This window comes from Mus pahari, chromosome 8, assembly GCF_900095145.1.
Source record: "Mus pahari chromosome 8, PAHARI_EIJ_v1.1, whole genome shotgun sequence".
NCBI classification, from domain to species: Eukaryota; Metazoa; Chordata; class Mammalia; order Rodentia; family Muridae; genus Mus; species Mus pahari.
This window is the reverse complement of record NC_034597.1, coordinates 20,397,080-20,416,142: the sequence shown is the minus strand read 5'-3', so window position 1 is coordinate 20,416,142 and position 19,063 is coordinate 20,397,080. Positions and strand designations below refer to the sequence as shown.

At 45.2% G+C, this 19,063-nt stretch overlaps 1 protein-coding gene across 2 annotated transcripts in view; it reads left to right on the top strand.

The window, feature by feature from the left end:
* Cacna2d3 (calcium voltage-gated channel auxiliary subunit alpha2delta 3) overlaps nucleotides 1–19,063 on the top strand; it is an 807,286-nt gene that overhangs the window by 628,980 nt on the left and 159,243 nt on the right. For both annotated transcript variants that reach the window (XM_021202917.2, XM_029541665.1), the window contains 3 exons: nucleotides 10,398–10,481; nucleotides 18,128–18,199; nucleotides 18,479–18,540. In XM_021202917.2, coding sequence (XP_021058576.1) covers nucleotides 10,398–10,481; nucleotides 18,128–18,199; nucleotides 18,479–18,540 — 218 coding nt within the window. The remainder of the gene's footprint in view (nucleotides 1–10,397; nucleotides 10,482–18,127; nucleotides 18,200–18,478; nucleotides 18,541–19,063) is intronic.

Below are 19,063 nucleotides of genomic sequence, written 5' to 3'. Positions count from 1 at the left end.
CTTAGCAAGGCTGAGATAATGAGGGGAGATTTTAAACGGACCCTGAGTAGACACAGTTCAGACAGGAGTACATCTCAGCCGAGTCTATGGGGTCAGTGATCTACCACTTGACTCTGAGTTAGAGTCAAGGGTTTGAGGAGCAGACGGAGTGAGGTGCCGGACCAGAAGGTAGAAGTATGATGACCTTTTGAGCAGCCAGCTCTGTCTAGCTGGGGGATTACAAAGAGAAGAAGGAAGTGGTAAAGATGGAAATACAAGCAGAAGCCAAGTGACGGGACTTTTTAGATATGCCTGAGTATTAGTTGTCCTATAGGGCATGATAACTCTGTGTCAAGCACTGATGAGCTCTGATTTTGGTTGAAGAATCCCTCAGTCTGAACCTAGGGAGTGGGTTAGAGAGGAAGAATTCAAGCAGAGACTGGTTTGGGGCACTTATTCTCTTCGAGGGAGAGCACTTCCTTGGTGGTTAACAATAAGCCAATGGCTTGCCTAATGTGACTCAACTTCAAAGCACTCAGAAGTGCGAAGAATTCATGGCTGTGGTAGCTTGCTTCACTGACCTGCTGGCCCATCCAAGCTCTGCCCACATTTCCATGGTCACTGGCAATGAAAGACTGTGAGAACTCAGGCAACCTTGCAGGGGACCTTGGCTTTTCCGTGAGTCATAAATCACATCAGAAATCTCTTGGGCTTACTCAGACCACCATGTATCCAAAAACATTTTTTAAAAGATACATCACTCTAATTGGCACTGACACACACACACACACACACACACACACACAGAGTAACTCACTAAACAAAAGCTAAATATTTTGCTGGGTCATCAGTGAGACTGGAAGGGGTACTGATGGATGGGATGGAAACCTCCCCAGGTTGGAGGTCAGAGCGTGGCTAGCAGAGAGAGCATACATCAGATAAAGTGCTACATGCTCGTTAGGCTGCAGCTCCCTGGAAGGTTTGAAACAAGGGCTGCCCAGGTGAGAAAGGAGAGTGACTAGTTAGAAGGGAAAGGTGGTCACAGGTATGAATCCTTCACAGATATTGTTAGCAATTTTACCGGGAAAAAGACAACCCCACCAAAGCTCCCATTCTGTCATCCCAAACATCTCCCTAGCTAACAACCTCACATTGCACAGACACCAGCAAGTTTGGTGAAACTGGGGCGTTTTTGACATGAACTGCTACTACTACGCAGCATCAGCTTGGTTGGGAAGGGAGAAGCTCTTTGTCCCTTCTTTACAGCATTCTGCTATACTTCATTTGTAGATCTGTCTTGTTCGTGTACTTATCAAACACCTCTGGGCACTGAGAGGGGGCTAGGTTCTGACTTACAGTCCTGGGCGAAATTAGCCACACCCAGAACTCTCTCCCCAGCATATAGCTAGCTACTGCCCCCTATGGAAGGCCAGGTTATCTGCAGAGCCTATGCTATTAGCTTGAGATCTTATTTGTGTGTATAAGGAAATGTTTCTTCTTTGCCATGGCAACTCTAGAATCAGTTTGCCGGGCCCAATTAGACCCCTTTAAAATGGTGTGACAGCTGCATATACCCTAGGGTCTTCTGATACCCTTAATGTAGTAATGGGTAAATGCTAAATTAAAAAAAAAGTTCTTCTTCTTCTTCTTCTTCTTCTTCTTCTTCTTCTTCTTCTTCTTCTTCTTCTTCTTCTTCTTCTTCTTCTTCTTCTTCTTCTTCTTCTNTTCTTCTTCTTCTTCTTCTTCTTCTTCTTCTTCTTCTTCTTCTTCTTCTTCTTCTTCTTCTTCTTCTTCTTCTTCTTCTTCTTCTTTCTGCAGCCAGATATCACAGATTAGCTTCCAAATCACAAGGGTTCTCTTCACCCTAGACAGTGCCTCCCAATGGCATGGAAGTGCCTGAAAACCTTTATGAAATGGGATTTGGAAGAAGCCATACCCACACCCAGGAATTCAGTACAACTCTCAGAATTCTTGAGTTCATTTAGGAGAACCTCTAGCATCTAACTTTACACAGGGTTTGTCTCAAAGTATCATTCTAACTTAGAGAAATTGTCCCCTGGGTGCTAACTGTCCCCTTAACTTGATTGCCACCCTGTTCTGCCTTTTCTCCTAGCAGCTGTCTATCTTCGTTGACATCTCTATCTCCTCCACCAGGCCTGCCACCGCCCCTCTCTTCCCAGCTCCCAATCCCTGGTCTTCCTTTGGGCTGGCACAAAATTTCCTTCCTGTTAAGCTACCGAGCACATTTTAATGTCTCTGACTAGCTTGCTATAACCAGACAGACTGGCTTCTTGAGAATTAAGTCTAATCCAGCCATGGTACACTAAGCCACGTTTGACCTACAAAGCCATAGTGGGGCCAGGCCACCTCCTCCCCCCACACAGTGTGTGACTCATGACTTCTAGGAGGACAGTAATTGAGATAAAGGTCATTTGGGATTTCAAAGCAGTTTCTTTAATTGTTGTTGGGATTTGGGGGGGGAGGATGTTTGTTTGTTTGTTTGTTTGTTTTTAAACACCTAAGCCATTTTAGTTTTACAGCCATCAAAAGGATTTTGTAATCAAACTACAGGGAAATGTGTAGAACTTTTCATCTTTGAGACAGTTAAAAACATTAATTAACAAGAGCAGGGCACCTCTGAGGAAGAGGAAAAGGCTGTGTCTGGACATGCTCCACTGCCCCTCTCTCAACTCCCTGCTGCTGTGAGACACACCCTCCTGGTCCTGGATCTGGGCTTCTCATCTTCCCAAGGCTTAGAGAATTTCATCTCCCATACAGAGCCATGGGAATTTATGTCAGGGCCTGATGGGCGTGTCACACACGTGTGTGCATTGCTGGGAAGATGTCCAGGCTACTGTAGAGTCACACACCACAGGGGCAGCATGATTTGGGTGGAAATTCCAGTTCAAGTGCTATCTTCCAGTCCTGTAGACACTTGTCTGAGGCCCTGACAGGAATCATGGTGCATTAAATAGACACTGTAAACTGGGCCCAGGTGCAACCCTGACTCCTTGCAATCCCTCATTGTACAGTCTTAATCTGGAACTGTCACTGAACACTGGGGCCAGTTGCAAAGGACACTTGTGCATAGAGAAACATGGGCCTGATAGGATTTGCCTTCCTGAGGGTTCTGCTCCCATGACTGAGCACTTTCTGTCCTGACAGAAATGGTTACCTGCACCGAGGGTCAAGCTAGTAAGATGGAGACCACACTGGGGGGGGGGGGACTCAGACACCAGGAAGAGATGATGAGTTTCTTAGTTCCACCGATCGCTAGCGATGTCACCAAGGGATCTGGCTCTAATTTTCCCATCTTTGAAATCATTCACCCTCCCTGGAGTTGGGAGGATTTGATAAGACACAGACGTTATTTAGCATAGTTCCTAGCCTGAGACATTTTCTATTCAGAATAGCAGGGGGCCCAGGGTCAGGGTGGGCAGTCATGTGAGCAGAGCAGACTGGTCACGTGTTTTATGAATTCCTGATTAGGAGATGTAATGAACAGTGGAAGGTGAAAGCAGTAAGTGCTTTCAAGTTCTCTGGAAAAGACTGCAGTGCCCCCGGTGACCCTGTGTAGAGGTGGTGAGGGTGGTATTTTTAATTGCAGTACCGTTTCATTCAAAAATGTCTACAAGGAGCAACTAGTACAGGAAGGTAGGAAAAAAAAAATAAGAGAAACAGAAGGGATTCAAGCCATTTAGAGGGCGACAGGCATATTAGTCCCAGCTGCTGATTCTGAGGAGAGCTGGGGCTGACAAGGGCCATGGGATCCACCTCCCAAAGACCGGTCACTGTAGAGACCTTGATTCACCACTGGCAAGATGAGATCCAACTGTATCAGAATAGGGGAAGAGACCACTCTGCCACGAGTCTGCATGTCCTTCTCTTCTGCCATGCAGACTGATGTTTCCCATTAAGCAGTGTATGTATTAACAACCAGTGCATCCTGGGAATGGGCACTGTGTGATACTCGTCTCATTGCCTTAGAAACCAGCCCTGGCATCAGTGGTCATTAACACTGGCCAAGGGGGGAATTTTTTAGGCTGCATTTGTTAGAGCCTATGATGTTCTGGTTGGGTTCAGCCACGTTTATTTTCAGGGCTCCTCAAGGCATCCCTGGGAATTGAGGGTTGTGGCTTCCATCTAGTGAGGGGTGCGATGGGGTTCGGAGGTGTGAACAGCTTGCCCTGGCTCATGAAGCAGGAGGCTTGACAAGGTCTAGCTCCCAGACTGTAGCTTTCAGATGCCCTCTAACAGCCTACTCTGAAGGAGTCTGAGCCGTGAATAGTGAGCTGAGACCAAGAACTTGAAGGTTGGCACTGATCCCCCTGGAGCAGTTCTTCTTGGTCTTCCTAAGACTCATTGTGCCTGGCATAGGAACCCATTTGAAACCCATCAGAAGGTGGGCTGCCTTGGTGAATAGGAAGTGAATAGATGATTGGCCATGGGAGAGAAATACCTGTGTCCCTTCTGAAACAGTCTCTTTAGCCTTGGGGGTCTGGGGAGAAGATGGAGAGTAAGAGAAGGGAAGAGAGGGCGGTCTTTACCAGGGGAAGGTCGTGCCTGCCTGGTGAGAGAAACATCCTCCTCCTGGATGACTGGCTCTGGGTTGACCACACCCTCATCCAGAAGATACTTTCCTCTGTATAGTGTCTTCTTCCCCATTTCCTCCCTTCCTTCCTTCCTTCCTTCCTTCCTTCCTTCCTTCCTTCCTTCCTTCCTTCCTTCCTTCTTTCCTTTGGTTTTTGTTTATTTGCTTGTTTGTTTTGGTAGCCTGTAGCAGCACAAACACTCAATCCATTAGGTCCATACCATATTTGTTGCACAAAGATCACAAGTATATGTGTGGGTAGTGCCCTTGGGCTTTTCCCAAAAAAGACCCACAAAGTGAAAGAAGCAAAGCCATTGTCATTTTTTTCTTTAAGTCAGAATGGCCATACCTTGACCTATCTCATTGTGCTTCCAAAGCCAGTTTGCAGGTAACACAGAAGAAGTTTCTATACAGACCATTAAAAGCTGCACTTCAAGCCAGCCCTTGGGAAGTTCTTGCTTGTTCCAAAGAGGGGTGTCGTCTTGTTCCATCGTCCCAGCCACTAGCTTGTTTGTGTGCTCACCACATCTGGCCTTTATTTGAAACTCCACCTCAAAGTATTTCATAGCACACAATATCTTTCCTTATTAAATTCTCCTGTACATTTTTTTTTTCTTCTTCATAAAACAGGCACCAAAAGCTGCAGGCCTACCTGTGGCTCCGAGACTGTGTTCATAAACCTTTGGAAACCGTTTGCGATTCGTTAATCACATTTTCAAAGGAAGTTACAGATTATAGATATGCTAACAATTGCCATATACAGTGCCTGGCACTGTAATGGGCTCCTTACGAACAAGGAACAAGTAGGGGAAGTTGGAGAGCCAGGCCTGGGATTTGTCCCACACAGAGGTTGCCTGGGGGAGGGGAGAGCCAGTCTCAGAGCGTAACTATTATCCTCTTTCTGGGAGGAGGCATGGAGGGAAAGTGTGTAGAACTCAGCTCTGCTCAAGCACAGAAGTGCACTCGGTAGGTGGCAAGGCATTTTATAAATCAGATGTTCCCAAATAATCATTAAAGTTATGAAGTCTGTAAATGTTTCACATAAAATGTATTTTTTTTTAAGGACTGCATTTTGCTAGAGAGATGGCTCAGTGGTTAAAAGTGCTTACTGCTCTTGCAGAGACCCAGGTTTTATCGACAACACTCACATCAGGCAGCTGGCAACTGCCTCTAACTCTAGTTTCAGGAGACCCCACACTCTCTTCTAACCTCTGTGGGCTCCTGTACATATGTGGGACACATAAGTCTAGACAAGCAAGTACATACACACAGAGACACATAGATATAATAAGGAAATGATCTTTACAAGCGGCTCCCGTATAAAGAAAAGGGAAGGTACTCAGTGTATACAATCTGACCACCTGACGCTTGAAACTCCAGGTAAGATTATTTTCAAGAGAAGGATGTGTTGTGGGCTAACATGGTGGTACAGACCACTAATGCCAGCCCTTGGGTGGTAGACAGTTACATCTGTGTGAGTTGGAAGACAATCTGGTCTACATAGTTCTAGGCCAGCCAGGACTAACAGGGATACCATATCTCTAAAAGGAAAGGGGTCAGTTTGGGAAGCATACATTGACACATCCAAGGGGGCAAAGATGTCAGGTACGGTGTGGTCTAGGTATACATATATCTCCAGGATTCTCATTTCAGGCACAGTGTGGTCCAGGACTATCCTATTCCATTTCTACTGCTTTCCCACAAGGGGCTTCATTCCCAGGCTGACTTAAACTAGGGGTCAAAGTGGCCATGAGGTGCTCCAAGCTCACATCTCACAACCTTAACAGTGCCTGTGCATAGGGAACTACCTTTTCCGGGGCAATCCTAGAAAGCATCCCAGATGGAGTCTTTTGAGTTTCTTTTGTATTGCTGTAGGGTATGTCCCCATCTCTGAACTAATTCTTGCATCCTGGAATGATGTAACCCCCCTCCCCCATATTGTCTGTGACTCAGCAATGGTGGTAGCTGCAAGAAAACCTAGGCACTTACCCTAGAACATATGTGAATTAGGTGTGGCCACTGTGTGGGTAATGGGCTTGCTTCCCCACCTGCTAAGCTTTCTTAATGAGGAAAAGGTAGTGGCAGATTTGGAGTCGATGTGCCTGTTGCCTTGGCTCCTTTCAGATACGCAATAGTCTCCTGAGTTTTCTGTTGCTAACCTAAAGGAATCCCTGTGCTTCATTGATGCCTAAGTTCTAATGTTTACCTGTTAAGAAAAAAGTGTTTCAGACCCATTGCACATACTTGGTTAGGCAGCCATCAGGGAGGGCCCTTTATCAAAGGGACCTTCAGAGGGTTTAGCTCACTCTTTATCTCAGGCTGGTATGGAACTCACTAAGTATCCCAGATTAGTTTGAAACTCATGACAGCCTGTGCCTCACTCTCTAAGGTTATAATGAGCCACTGTGCTCAACCCTCTCAGTTCCTTGAGTAGACTCTTAGTATATTGGCCTAGGTCCTTTGAGTGGTGATAAAAGAAAATGAAAGGCTAGAGATGTGGCATACATGATAGGATGCAGACGTAACTCCCATGGTAGGATGCTTGCCTACAATGTGCAAAACCCTAGGTTCAATCCCCAGACATACTTGAGCTGTACATAATGGTGCAAGTCTGCATTTGCAGCACTTGGAATGTAGAGACAGGCAGATCAGAAGTTCAAAACCACCCTCAGCTACATAACAAATTCAAGATCCACTTGGATTGTGTGGAACCCTATCTCCAATAAAGAAAAAAAAAGTCAAAGAGTTTAAACAGATTTCTCTCTTGTAAATGTTAGCTCAAAAGAGCTGAGTACCTTACACAAATACAGATATCTCTGTCAAGTGTCTAGACTCCCAACTTGTAATGTACATAGCAGAGGGAGACAGTCATGCTTGTCTGATACCAACATATTCACCAAACACCTCCTGCCTGTGACAGTGACAGCATTATTGAAGTATCCTTCCTTTCAAGGAATTGGGGAATTGCCCAATTCTGCATAGTCAGGTCTTCCTGGGTTTAGCAGTCCTGTTTTGCCTGGGATGAGCTGCCAAGGGGGAGAAGGACTGAGCCCACCTCTCCTGGCAAGTTCTATTACTCCTACTTTACAGCTCCGTGGGAAATGCTGAAGCAGGTCAGTGGCTTGCTTAGCACCAGGCATCCAGTGTGAGGTGGGCAATGGTGGTGCCTCTGTACTCTTTTCTTCTGACAAAATGCTGTGCATATTTTGAGGATAAAGATGTGTTTGGTATTTAGGACCTTAGAGTCAGTTTAAATTTAACAAAAGCTGAAATTACACGAGGCTAACATAGAGAAATTAAGGCATGGTTTAGCAGGTGGTGAGGTATCCTTTCCAGTGCTGGCTCTATGTTCTTATTTGATGTTGTTATTGCATTTGTTACTTAACTTGTCAGAGCCCATCTTCCTAACTCTGGGACAGTGGGATGTGCAATGATAGAAGCAAAAATAAGGGAGGGGAGTTCTAAGTAAGTTTTGGGAAAGAGAGAGGTGATGCTTAACTGTCTGTCTTTACTGTTTTACACTTTGCGTGTGTATGGTACATGCATGTATTTATCATGGGTATTTGCATGTGAACATGCAGATGTGAGTACATGTATGTACATGTATATCCTGAAGCCAGAGGTCTATGTCCGGTATCTTGGTATCTTTCTCAGTAATCCTCTATTCATTTTTCAAGGCAAGATGTCTTATAGAATCTGATGTTCATTGGTGGCAAGACTAGCTAGCCAATGAGCTCCAATGATCTGCCAGCCTCTGTCCCATGCCCAGTACCACTACACTGCATCTCCCTTTTACATGAATCTTGGGGATCTGAACTTGAATGGCAAGAACTTCACCATCACCATAGCCCACAAATGCTGTACACTATCAAGGTACCCAATGTGTATGCATATATGGTCTGTGTATGTGTGTGTGTGTGTGTGTGTGTGTGTGTGTGTGTGTGTGTGTGTGTGTATGTTCTGAGTAATTAAATAAAGGAACATTGTGAAGGGATTAATTCCTTCTTCAAAAGCAAAACAGTAGAATGGTTCATACCCATCAACAGGCAGCCCAACAATCTGTGATAGTATGCTTTTGAAGTTCAAGTTCTGGGCTGCCTGGAATTTTTGAGAATGGTTCTTACTGAAATAGCATGGAAGCCAATGGCCTCTGTATCTGAGGTTCAGAAGGGCCGTCAGACTGTCTTCCCATAAGGTCCTGAGTCCTAGCACTCTCTACACCTCCCTTGTGTCTCCTGCCCCCACCCTCGCCATCCTTCTTTCCTTCCCATTCCTTTTGCTTTTAGCAAGGCTGGCTTGCCCAGCTTCTATGCACACAGGAACTTTCCCTAACACGATCCAACTGCTACTCTGCTATCATTTACAGTGGCTTCCGAGAGAACCACTTTCCTTCCTCTTCATCTGGAGTGGATCTGATGTCATAAAAGTGACTGTGAATGGTGAATGTCTTGTTAACTGGAAACCTCATAGACCAGAGTGTCGGCCTGGTTGACAACAAGCCCTTTTGAAGGCAGGCAGGGTAGCCTTCTTGGGTGGTGGTGGTGCAGGGGGAGGGGGAGACTTTCTAGAGATGGTGCAGGATCCCCACAGTAAAGTTGGCAGGGAATAAAGAGTACAGGAGCAACATTTGGCACTGTTTGGTACCACAATGATGTAAGAACCACCTCTCCTGGCCACAGTCGCCTTGATTGCACTAAGGGCCATTTTAGATTTGTTTGATTCTAAAGTGGCAAAGGTTCCTCCTTTGTGTCTGGGGTACCTTCAGTAACTGTGTCTGCAATCACCAATCAATGTCCAAAAATGACAATTTGAGGTCTTAAAATATTTAGACTGACCCTGCATCTCTCTTAGTTTTATTGTTTAATCAAAACAGGACTGAGTCAAAGAACAGAAAAGAAAATGGGTACACTTCTATGTGTGTATCTTGTATAAATATACAACTATGTACATATGTCAGTATACTATGAACTTGTGAAGCGCTTGCTTATCCTTAGCCTGCAGCAGAGGGCAGACTTTCCTACCTTATAAACACCCCAGTAAGCAGCAGTAAAGGCCTTAAGACACACAAACATCCAGACACAAGAATGTCCGGTCGATAAAATGGTACACTTGCTGGTTGACTAACACCGGTGATTTAGGGGAAAAAAGTGAAAGCACTCCCCAGTTATTAATGCACTCATCAGCTTTTCCAGAGAAATGCCCTAATGGCCATTAAATCTGGCAGCGATTCCCAATACTCACATCTACTGCAGGTGAAGGAGCTGTGCTTAGCTCAGCACTGCCAGGGCCGGTAGCAAACGGGAGGTCTGTGAGTCTGCAAAGTGTTCTCAGGATGCTGAGCCCGAGTCCAACTGTGGAGACCAATATTTTGTTTCTCAGCTGAGGAGCCTGGAGGAGGTTTGAGATGGGAAGTTTATGAAGCTTAGGGGAAAGGACAAGATTTGATGAATACACATAGGAAGCTCTTTCCTCTGCCATAAAGGGCTGTGCACATTAGCTTTTGAAGAGACATGGGTCTGCTTGCCCTCCACATATTCCTTCTGAGGGTGAGATAAATATTCCTTGTACCTGGCATTTTAGAGTCAAGGAAGTCTCTAGACAAATGTACTCCAAGCAGAGAGTTGACCTTTATACTCTCCAAATTGGAGGAAACACAAATAGCCAGGGCTGACATTAAAGTCCTTACATCGATACCCACAGGGCTGATCTCAAGTACCCACCGTTTCCTCACAGCTCACACTCAGCAAGCAGGCCCTAGGAGGATAAAGATGCCCAGGGTGATGACTTCATGACCGTTCGTCTGACTTTCTCCTCTTCCCTATGCTAGTATGAAGAAGGAAAAAAACGGAGAAAGCCCAACTACAGTAGCGTGGATCTCTCTGAAGTTGAGTGGGAAGACCGGGATGATGTGGTAAGTGACCCTTTGCAGACCTCATTGTCAAGGACAATACTGACCATAAAGGATAGCCCAGAGGACAGCAGAGGGCTGTGAAGACAACAGACCCTTCCCTTATGGTTGGAGTTGTAGAGCTCTCCTACCAGTCTGCTGAGCCTGTACCCAGCAGGCTCTGGATTCCTCTGCAGCTGATTCATTCCACTTCATCCCCAGTATAATTGTCAGGACTTGCCTTACCATCTTCAGAGAATCCTGTTGCTGGGCAACAGGAGACCCAGTAAATACAAAGACATGGCATCTACAGGCTAATAAGACAGCCACCACCCCCCATCCCCACCTCCGATGGACAGAATGAACTTGTTAGGTCTACATGGACACCACTCTTGTCACCAAAGAGTAGCAGAGGAGTTTGAGGGCCCACTTTCCCCATGTGTCATCAGCCTCCCAGCCCTACTGCTACCTCCACTCCCATTCCCATGTCCTGTGCTTCTATCCTTCCCATGGGATGTCACAGGAAGCCATTTGACATCCCAGACTATCTCATCTTGCTTTATAGAAACAGGGCTGGCGTCCTAACTCCCTTGTTGCTGCTTTCTTCATTTTCATAGCCTCTGCAATGTGAATGGCCTCAGCTAGCAGAAAGCTCAGGTTTTTCTCCCTTGTCCATAAAATGCAAAAGCCATATCTGTTACAGAAATTTAACCTAGCCCTGTCTGGTTAAACCCAAGCTCAGACAAAATAAAGTTGCCATTCAATAAAAACTACTGCCTCATCCACTCTTCTTTTCCTATCTGCCATTGCTTTGGCATCCTGGAGATTCAATGGCCAGGAAGAGTTCACTGTCTTCTCTTCCTTAAGCACTGTGACCAGGGTCCTGGTGGGTTTTTGGGGTCAACTGTAGCTTATGTGCTCTGCCCAACTCCTACACCATTGCGGACAGCTACAGGGCCAGGACTCACTCACCTGTGTGGAGACTGTCTCTCGTGTATGGCCATTACTGCTTCCCCTCACAGGTTGTCGTTGCAGATGCTTTGAGGATTGAACATACTGGTTGAATGAAAGATTTAAAAAGTGCTTATACCATCATGTGGCTATGGGAGGATGCTGGAAATGGGCCCTCCCTCTGGGATCACAGTAGTAATTCCCACCCTGGTTCTTTGGAGTACCTTCTGCTCACTTTCTCTTCTATGGTCACTGTTTCCCATGCTGTTTTGACCTCATAGGATGTTCTCTGCTTCTTTCTTAGAAGTGTCGGGATTTACCGTAGACAGGATTCTTCATCTTTCCTATTGTAATCACTGGGGAAGACACACTTGGTCACACTAACCCGTACTTTCCAAGTCCCGTTTTCCTCTTATTATCCCCAGTGCTCCTGCTAGTCCTGTGTGTGTGTGGTGAGGAGGGCATCTCCTTTTGCTATTCATGGTTTTGAAATGATTTTTGTCCTCTTATCTCATTTTCCTTTATGGGAGGAGTTTCAGATTCCCAGCATGCATTTCACTGTCATCTAACTTACAGGGCTGGGTTCTAGCTGTCTACTCTCAGAATTACCATATTCTTCATATTCAAATTGGCCTCTGGCTATCTTTTGTCTGGTTCTCTGTGGCAAGAAGACCAAGATGTTAGTTCCTTTAATATCAATGTGCTTGACATAGGAAAACTTAAGTCACCATCTCTCCTGTGGATCTGCGCCCAGAGGAACTATTGGAGAATTTTGAAAATCTGTGTAACACATTCTCTTATGAGGAATGCACAGAGGCCCACATACCAAAGAGCTAATGCAGAAGTTTGCAACTAAGTAACTAAGGATAGGGTTCAGGACAACTTGGGTAAAGGACTATGGAAGCAGAGCTTTCTGGCCCACATCAGCAAAGTCTGCCTGGATGCAGAGAAACTGACTGGAGCATCCTACTTCTCATGGACAACAAGGATCGTGTATAATTTAATGAGCACATTTATAGCCTAGACCCTACTGCATACTTCCAAAAATGACGCAGTGTCACATATGTCACTTAAAAATTTTGCAAAATAGTCTGGCCGAGATTAAAATAAAGGGGCTGAAAGGATGTCCATTTGTGAAGTGCTTGTTGTGCAAACAGGGGGGCCTGAGGTTGATCCCTAGAACCCATATAGAGAGCTGGCCAGGAATGGTGCAATTCCAGTTGTAATTTCAGTACTGGGGAGAAGGGGCTTGATCTCGTTTAATGGGACCCAGCAAGAGATCCTGTTCTGAGGAATAAAATCCAACTTTAACCTCTGGCCCTCACCTCTCACATGTGTACACACCCTCATATACAATCACTTGCACATACAACTACCTGTACATACATATACCTATACAAACACACATATAAACACATACAAAAGTAGAGCACACAGAGAAGTGTGCTCTTGACTTCCGATGTCACCATAGTATCATATATCATGTCATTTATTGTGAAAAGACAGATATTTAGGTGGCCCATGTACCAGCAATGTCTGGGTAACCAGAGATCATCTCCAGAGAAACAAAAAGTGTCTTAATTTTCTTTTAATTTTTATTTTTCCTCCTTCCTTTCCTTCTTCCCGCCCTTCCTAACCATCCTCCCTCTGCCCTTCCCATATTTGGTCCAACTCTCAATGTGATAGTCTCTTTTTCTTTGATTATTATATATATATATATATATATATATATATATATATATATATATATGTGTGTGTGTGTGTGTGTGTGTGTATTTGAGTGAGTGTGTGGATGTATGTGAATGAGCATGTGTATGCACAAATACATATAAATACAACTTAATGAGTCTGTTTTTATTGTTTGTGTGAATATGGTTGGTTTCAGGGCTGAAATTCCTGGAGATGGCTGAAGGAATTAAGGACAGTTTTCAGTTTTATTCCTGTTACATTTTAGTCGCTGCTGAATTTTCCACAGTGAACATGATTATTTCTATAAATAGAAAAGGCTCATATAAGTCACAATAGATAACCAAATAAGGAGCTTTTCTTTCTTTCTTTTTTTCTTTTTTTGGTTTTTGTTTTTGTTTTTCAAGACAGGGTTTCTCTGTGTAGCCCTGGCTGTCCTGGAACTCACTCTGTAGACCAGGCTGGCCTCGGACTCAGAAATCCAGAAATCTGCCTGCCTCTGCCTCCCAAGTGCTGGGACTAAAGGTGTACACCACCACTCCCAGCATAAGGAGCTTTTCTTGTGTACAGTCCCTCCCTGAGTGTAATGATGAGTTCATTACCGTCCCATCAAGAATTATCCCCACTTTGCAGTTGAGGAAACTGAGGCAGAGAACTTATGTCACAGTCTGTCTTAGCATTCCTATCGCTGGGAAGAAACTCCATAACCGTGCAACTCTTATAAAGGACAACATTTAACTGGGGCTGGCTTATAGTTCAGAGGTTTACTCTCATGATAGAAAGCATGGTAGTATACAGGCAGACATGGTGCTGGAGAAGGAGCCGAGAGTTCTACATCTGGATTAGCAGGAGGCAGGAAGAGCAAGTGAGCCACACTGAGTCTGGTTTGAGCATCTAAAACCTCAAAACCCAACCCCAGAGGCCTGACACACCTCCCCAAACAGAGCCCCATCCACCCCAACAAGACCACATCTCACAATAGTGCCACTGCCTGCGGGAGCCATTTTCTTTCAAACCGCCACACTAAAGGCACACATCATCTGGTCCTGAGTGTGTCCTTGACACACCCACTCTTTTTCTGAACCTCATGCTTGATCCCTTGAACCCTGAACCCCTGTGAGCCCAAGCTGATGTGGAAAGGAAGGGGATTTGTGGCTGGGGCACTCTGTGCCTGCTACCTTCATGTACTGGTTGAATGTTTTCTTGGTAAAGAAATGACTATTTACCTGCCCTGTCTCACATCCCTTCCATCTTCACACTTGATTAGGTAACTTATAATTAGGGGCTCAGAAGAGCAGGCCTCTGAAAGTTGAAAGCCCTGTCCTTACATGGACAATGATTCACCACCAGGACAATGGGCTGTCATTACATAAGGAGACTCAATCTACGATTACCTCTCTATCTTCTGGGAAAGTTTCCTTCAGTGGGCTCTTCCTAAGAGGGAAGAGCAGCAGACCTCAGGTGGAATTACCATCCAGTGTTAATTTAACATGATACTAGAAAAGTAGGTGCTCTGATGTGTCACACAAGCTGAGGATCCCCAAGGCCTCCAGGGAAGCATTGTGAACCAGGTACCAGGGTATAGTCCAGAGGCTGATCAGGGGCTAAACTTGTATATCCCTAGAGGAGGTTTTGACTTTTATGGTATTCATCTCATTGGAATGAGTGCTGTCTCTGTGGTCACTGCATAGATGCCCAGGATCTGATAGGGAACACAAAAGGTACTGCTCACCATTGACATCCCTTTCTTGCCTTTCTTTGGGTGTGCTAAGTCAAGCATCTATGCATGTGATTTTTAATGACAGCTTAATCAGTTAACATATGGACACACAAAGATTATTTTTAAAGTTTTCCTCTGCCAAGCCCTTTTCATTTTCCCCAGATGTTTATGATTACAAATCCAGGCAGTGGCAAGTTCAAAGGCTGTTCAGAGCAGCACCAATGGCCATGCTTTTCCCACTTTCTGCAGGGAAGGCGAGATTGTTGTTGCTCACCATTCCTGTCTGAGCTCTGTGGGCCTCCCTCATGTGTGGGTGCCACTGACTTCTTACATGATTATATGCACGGAACTCTTGGCAATACTCAGCCCGTTAAGATAGGAGAGTGTCTTTTCTAGAATGTTCCAGCCTTACAAAGTGCATTTCAACCATTAATCTCTTCACTGCCTTGAAAGTGAGGGCAGAATATCACCTTCCAATGGGTTCTGGATCCCAGGGATTGAAGTGTCTAGAAGAGCTAGCTAAAACCACAGACCATGACATTGTCGACTTCTAAAACTTGTTCTTTGAGAAATCAAGAAATGTGTGTGTGTGTGTGTGTGTGTGTGTGTGTGTGTGTGTGTGTGTATGTGTAGGTATGTATACCACATGCATGAAAAAAAAAGTCCCTTTGAAGCCAGAAGAGGGTATCACAACATCTGTAGCTGGGGCCATACGTGGTTATGAGATGCCTAATGAGGATACTAAGGACCAAAGCCAGGTCCTCTGCAGGAGTTGAAAGCACTCGTAGTCACTGAGCCATCTTTCCAGCTCCAGGAGCCTGGGCTGAAGAGTTAAGAGATCCTGTGATTACTTGGACAAGATTCTTAGTCCAAGGCCTCAGTTTTTCCTTCAGTCAAGTAGGTACAGGAATAGCAACACAAAAGACAGTTCTGTGAGTTTTAGAATTAGTGTCTGGTCATCAGGAAGGACTCGGTCAACAATAGCTACCAACAATGGGAACTTCCCAATAGTCTGATGACTACAGATTAGAAAGCTCCTGTCAGGCACTGTGGGTCTAGGTGGCTTCACTCAGGGTCAGTTTTGATTGGACAAATGACAGAAGAAGATGTTGAGGCACATGCAGTATGCGTTAGTAAAAGAGATCCTTGCTAGCTTGGGGTCCCTGATGCCCCACACTGTCCCATCTCAGACTGTCTAGCTTTATAGAATTAGGAGTAGAAAGTTGAAATATGCTGAGGTAGGGGAGACGTCACTCAGTGGGCTCTGGCCAGTGAGGAGAGGAAATGGAGTGTATGGATGTGCAGAAACGCTCTCAGCACAAGGTGTGGTTCTCATTCGGAGGAAGGTCAAAGAAGCTGGAGAGATGTTGGTGAGAGGATGGACATGGACGTCCAGCCGATCAGAGCATGAATTCTGATTCCCTTAGCTGACAGCAGGCATCTGACACCCCAGCCAGGTGAGGAGGAAGATGGTTGGTTATACAGAAGACGATGATGATGATGATGACTGCTGGTGAGAGGGGTGGTCAGAATGGAGGATGCCAAGGCATGAAGAAATAGTTAGCCACTGTGTAGCGGGCACTCGTCTGCTTGCTGCCTGTCTACTCCTTACTACAATTATATAAGATGGCTGCTGTGCTCGGGGAAACTGAGGCACAGAGAAAGTCGTGATCCCCCTGTCATCATGAAGTACTAGGTGATAGCATCATATCTCTCGGGTCTGTTTCGAAGTGACAGCGGTCTGGCCTTCCTCCCGAGGAGGTACTTGGGAAGGAGAGCTTATTTTCCTTGTAAGACTAGAATAACTGTTGAAACCTTTGCCTCCAGAAAGCATCAATGACCCTGGCCTTGGGCCCTCCTTGGCCCCATGCTAATTGTTCTTTGCTACCGGGGGTCCGGGGGTGGGTTGGCTAGAAGAGGTTGACCTAATCTCTGACTTGCCTGGGGAACTTGAGAGGGGAAGGTCCCAAATGGCTTTAGGCAGGCACCAGAAAGAGGAAAAATGAAAACCATGTTAAAGATAAATTGAGCCCGTTCTTAAAAGTTAGAAAGTAGACTTAATTAGGACCAGCTCTCTCCATCCCAAACCACAAAAGTTAAAATGGGAAAATATTTCCAGAAATGCCCATTATGTGTTGTTAAAAAAATATCTAAAGTAAAATATATGTTTTATTTTATACATGCCTCCAGCTAAAAATTATGCTTTTACTCTCTCTCTCTCTCTCCTTCTCTCTCTCTCTCTCTCTCACAGAAGATGGGAATGTGAACCCAAAGCTAGACAGCCCTGAATCAAATTTGGGGTGCTTGCAAGCCCTGCCGTTTTCTATCAGCCCCATCTCTTGCAAGCTCCTCAAAGGGAAAAAGAAATTAAAACCAAAAAATAAAACAAAACAAAAAAACCTGAAGTGCAGACAGAGAAAGAACAGTTCCCCACGGGCTGGCTTTGCCAGCCTTTGTTCCCATCCTATTAAATGGCCTTTCCTGTCATGTACTCTTGCTGCCCATGATGGCACATCCTTCATCACCCAGGCCGCTGTCCTCCTCTGAACTCATGGAAGGCCACAGGTAATTAGATAAGGTCAGCCAGGGGGAGGGGAGGCAGACCAGGCTCACTGTTCCAAGATGGGACCTCCAAAACTCAGAAGCAGGGTCAGCGCTGGTCACTGTCCTGTCAGCAAAACCATTAATTGGGTGACCATCTGAAGCTGATTCATGTTATGGAAAGAGTTACTGTCTCCCCAGTGCCCCCCCCCATCTTTTCAACTACTGTTTAGAAAAATGTCTTTAAACTTGATTATCATTTGAAAAATGATTTCTTCATGACAAATCGGTACTCTTTTTGAAAACCATCTTGTCCCCCAGAGACATTCTCATTTGTTGATAGTTTTAGCAGATTGTCTAGAGTTCATTCTCTGACCTCCGGACTCATCAACATCCTGAAGCCTCTCCTGTTGCTGCCCCTAAGGGGTTCACTTACACTCCCCAAATCAGAGTTGAAAGTCATTTGTCCTTGTTCACCTCCTCCCATTGTCCAGGAGCGTCAAAGGATGTGGGGTTCACTTGTGTCCCCCATTTCAGAGTTGAAAGTCATTTGTCCTTGTTCACCACCACCCCACCCCACCCCGGGGTCCAGGAGTGGCAGAGGAGCTGGATTCTTTCCTGGAGAGCTGATTTAAAGTTCTGCATGTTTAGCCTTATGTGCAGAAACATGAAGGATTGCTGGGAATCCTGTACAGGGATAGCTGTGGCCAGGCACCCAATGACATGAAAATCCAGGGAGGCATTAACTTCTGATTTTATTTTCTTGCTCTAGTTACGAAATGCCATGGTGAATCGGAAGACTGGGAAATTCTCCATGGAGGTGAAGAAGACCGTGGACAAAGGGGTACCTTTTTCTCAAACATTCATTAAAACAAGCTACTGTTCAAAAAGAAAAATAGCTTTGAAGGTTCTATCTGGAATAAATACCTTTCGCCGAGCTCACTTCTCTCTTGTCTTTACTTATCTCTAACAAGGCTCATGTAGTGCTATTGTTAACCAGTTCACAGTGTGTCCGTTTTTCTATTTTATTTTATTTTATTTATTTTTGTTGATTTCTGAAGAACATCATCTAGCCGACTAACCGTGTTTTCTTTTCTCTATGACTTTCCCCCTCCCGATCTAGAAACGGGTTTTGGTGATGACCAATGACTACTACTATACAGACATCAAGGGCACTCCTTTCAGGTAGAGCTGACCAGAGTCATGGACTTTCCATCAGACCTCTCAGTGTGTTTGTACCCAACCTGCTGGCCTCTCAGAGCTCATCATCTGCCCAAAGGCCAGAAAGATTAAGGAAGGGGCTTTGCCCAGGCTGCTTTCTGTCTTTGTTCTAAAATGGGGAAGATGGTTCAGGCCCACCCAAGTAGCCCATCCATTTGCCACGGCCTCACATCCCATTCCCAACACCAAATCTCCAGGGACCCCAGGAAGGGTGGAGGAGACCAGTTGAGAGGGTCACTAGGCTGTCACCATCTCACCTGCTACTTTCTAAGATCCATTGCTCACCTTCTACTTCATCCCCACCCTGTGCTTCTGTTTCAACTTTGCTGAATGTCCTTCTGTGTTGTCTCTCTGTTATAGTCCTAAAAAAAAAAAAAAAAATGTCTGCTTTCAGATATGTATGGAACATTCTGAAGTGGCCTTCCACTGTTGTTATGTGATTTGTAGAAAACAAAATGAAATGAAATGGAGAAAAAAAAAAAACTAT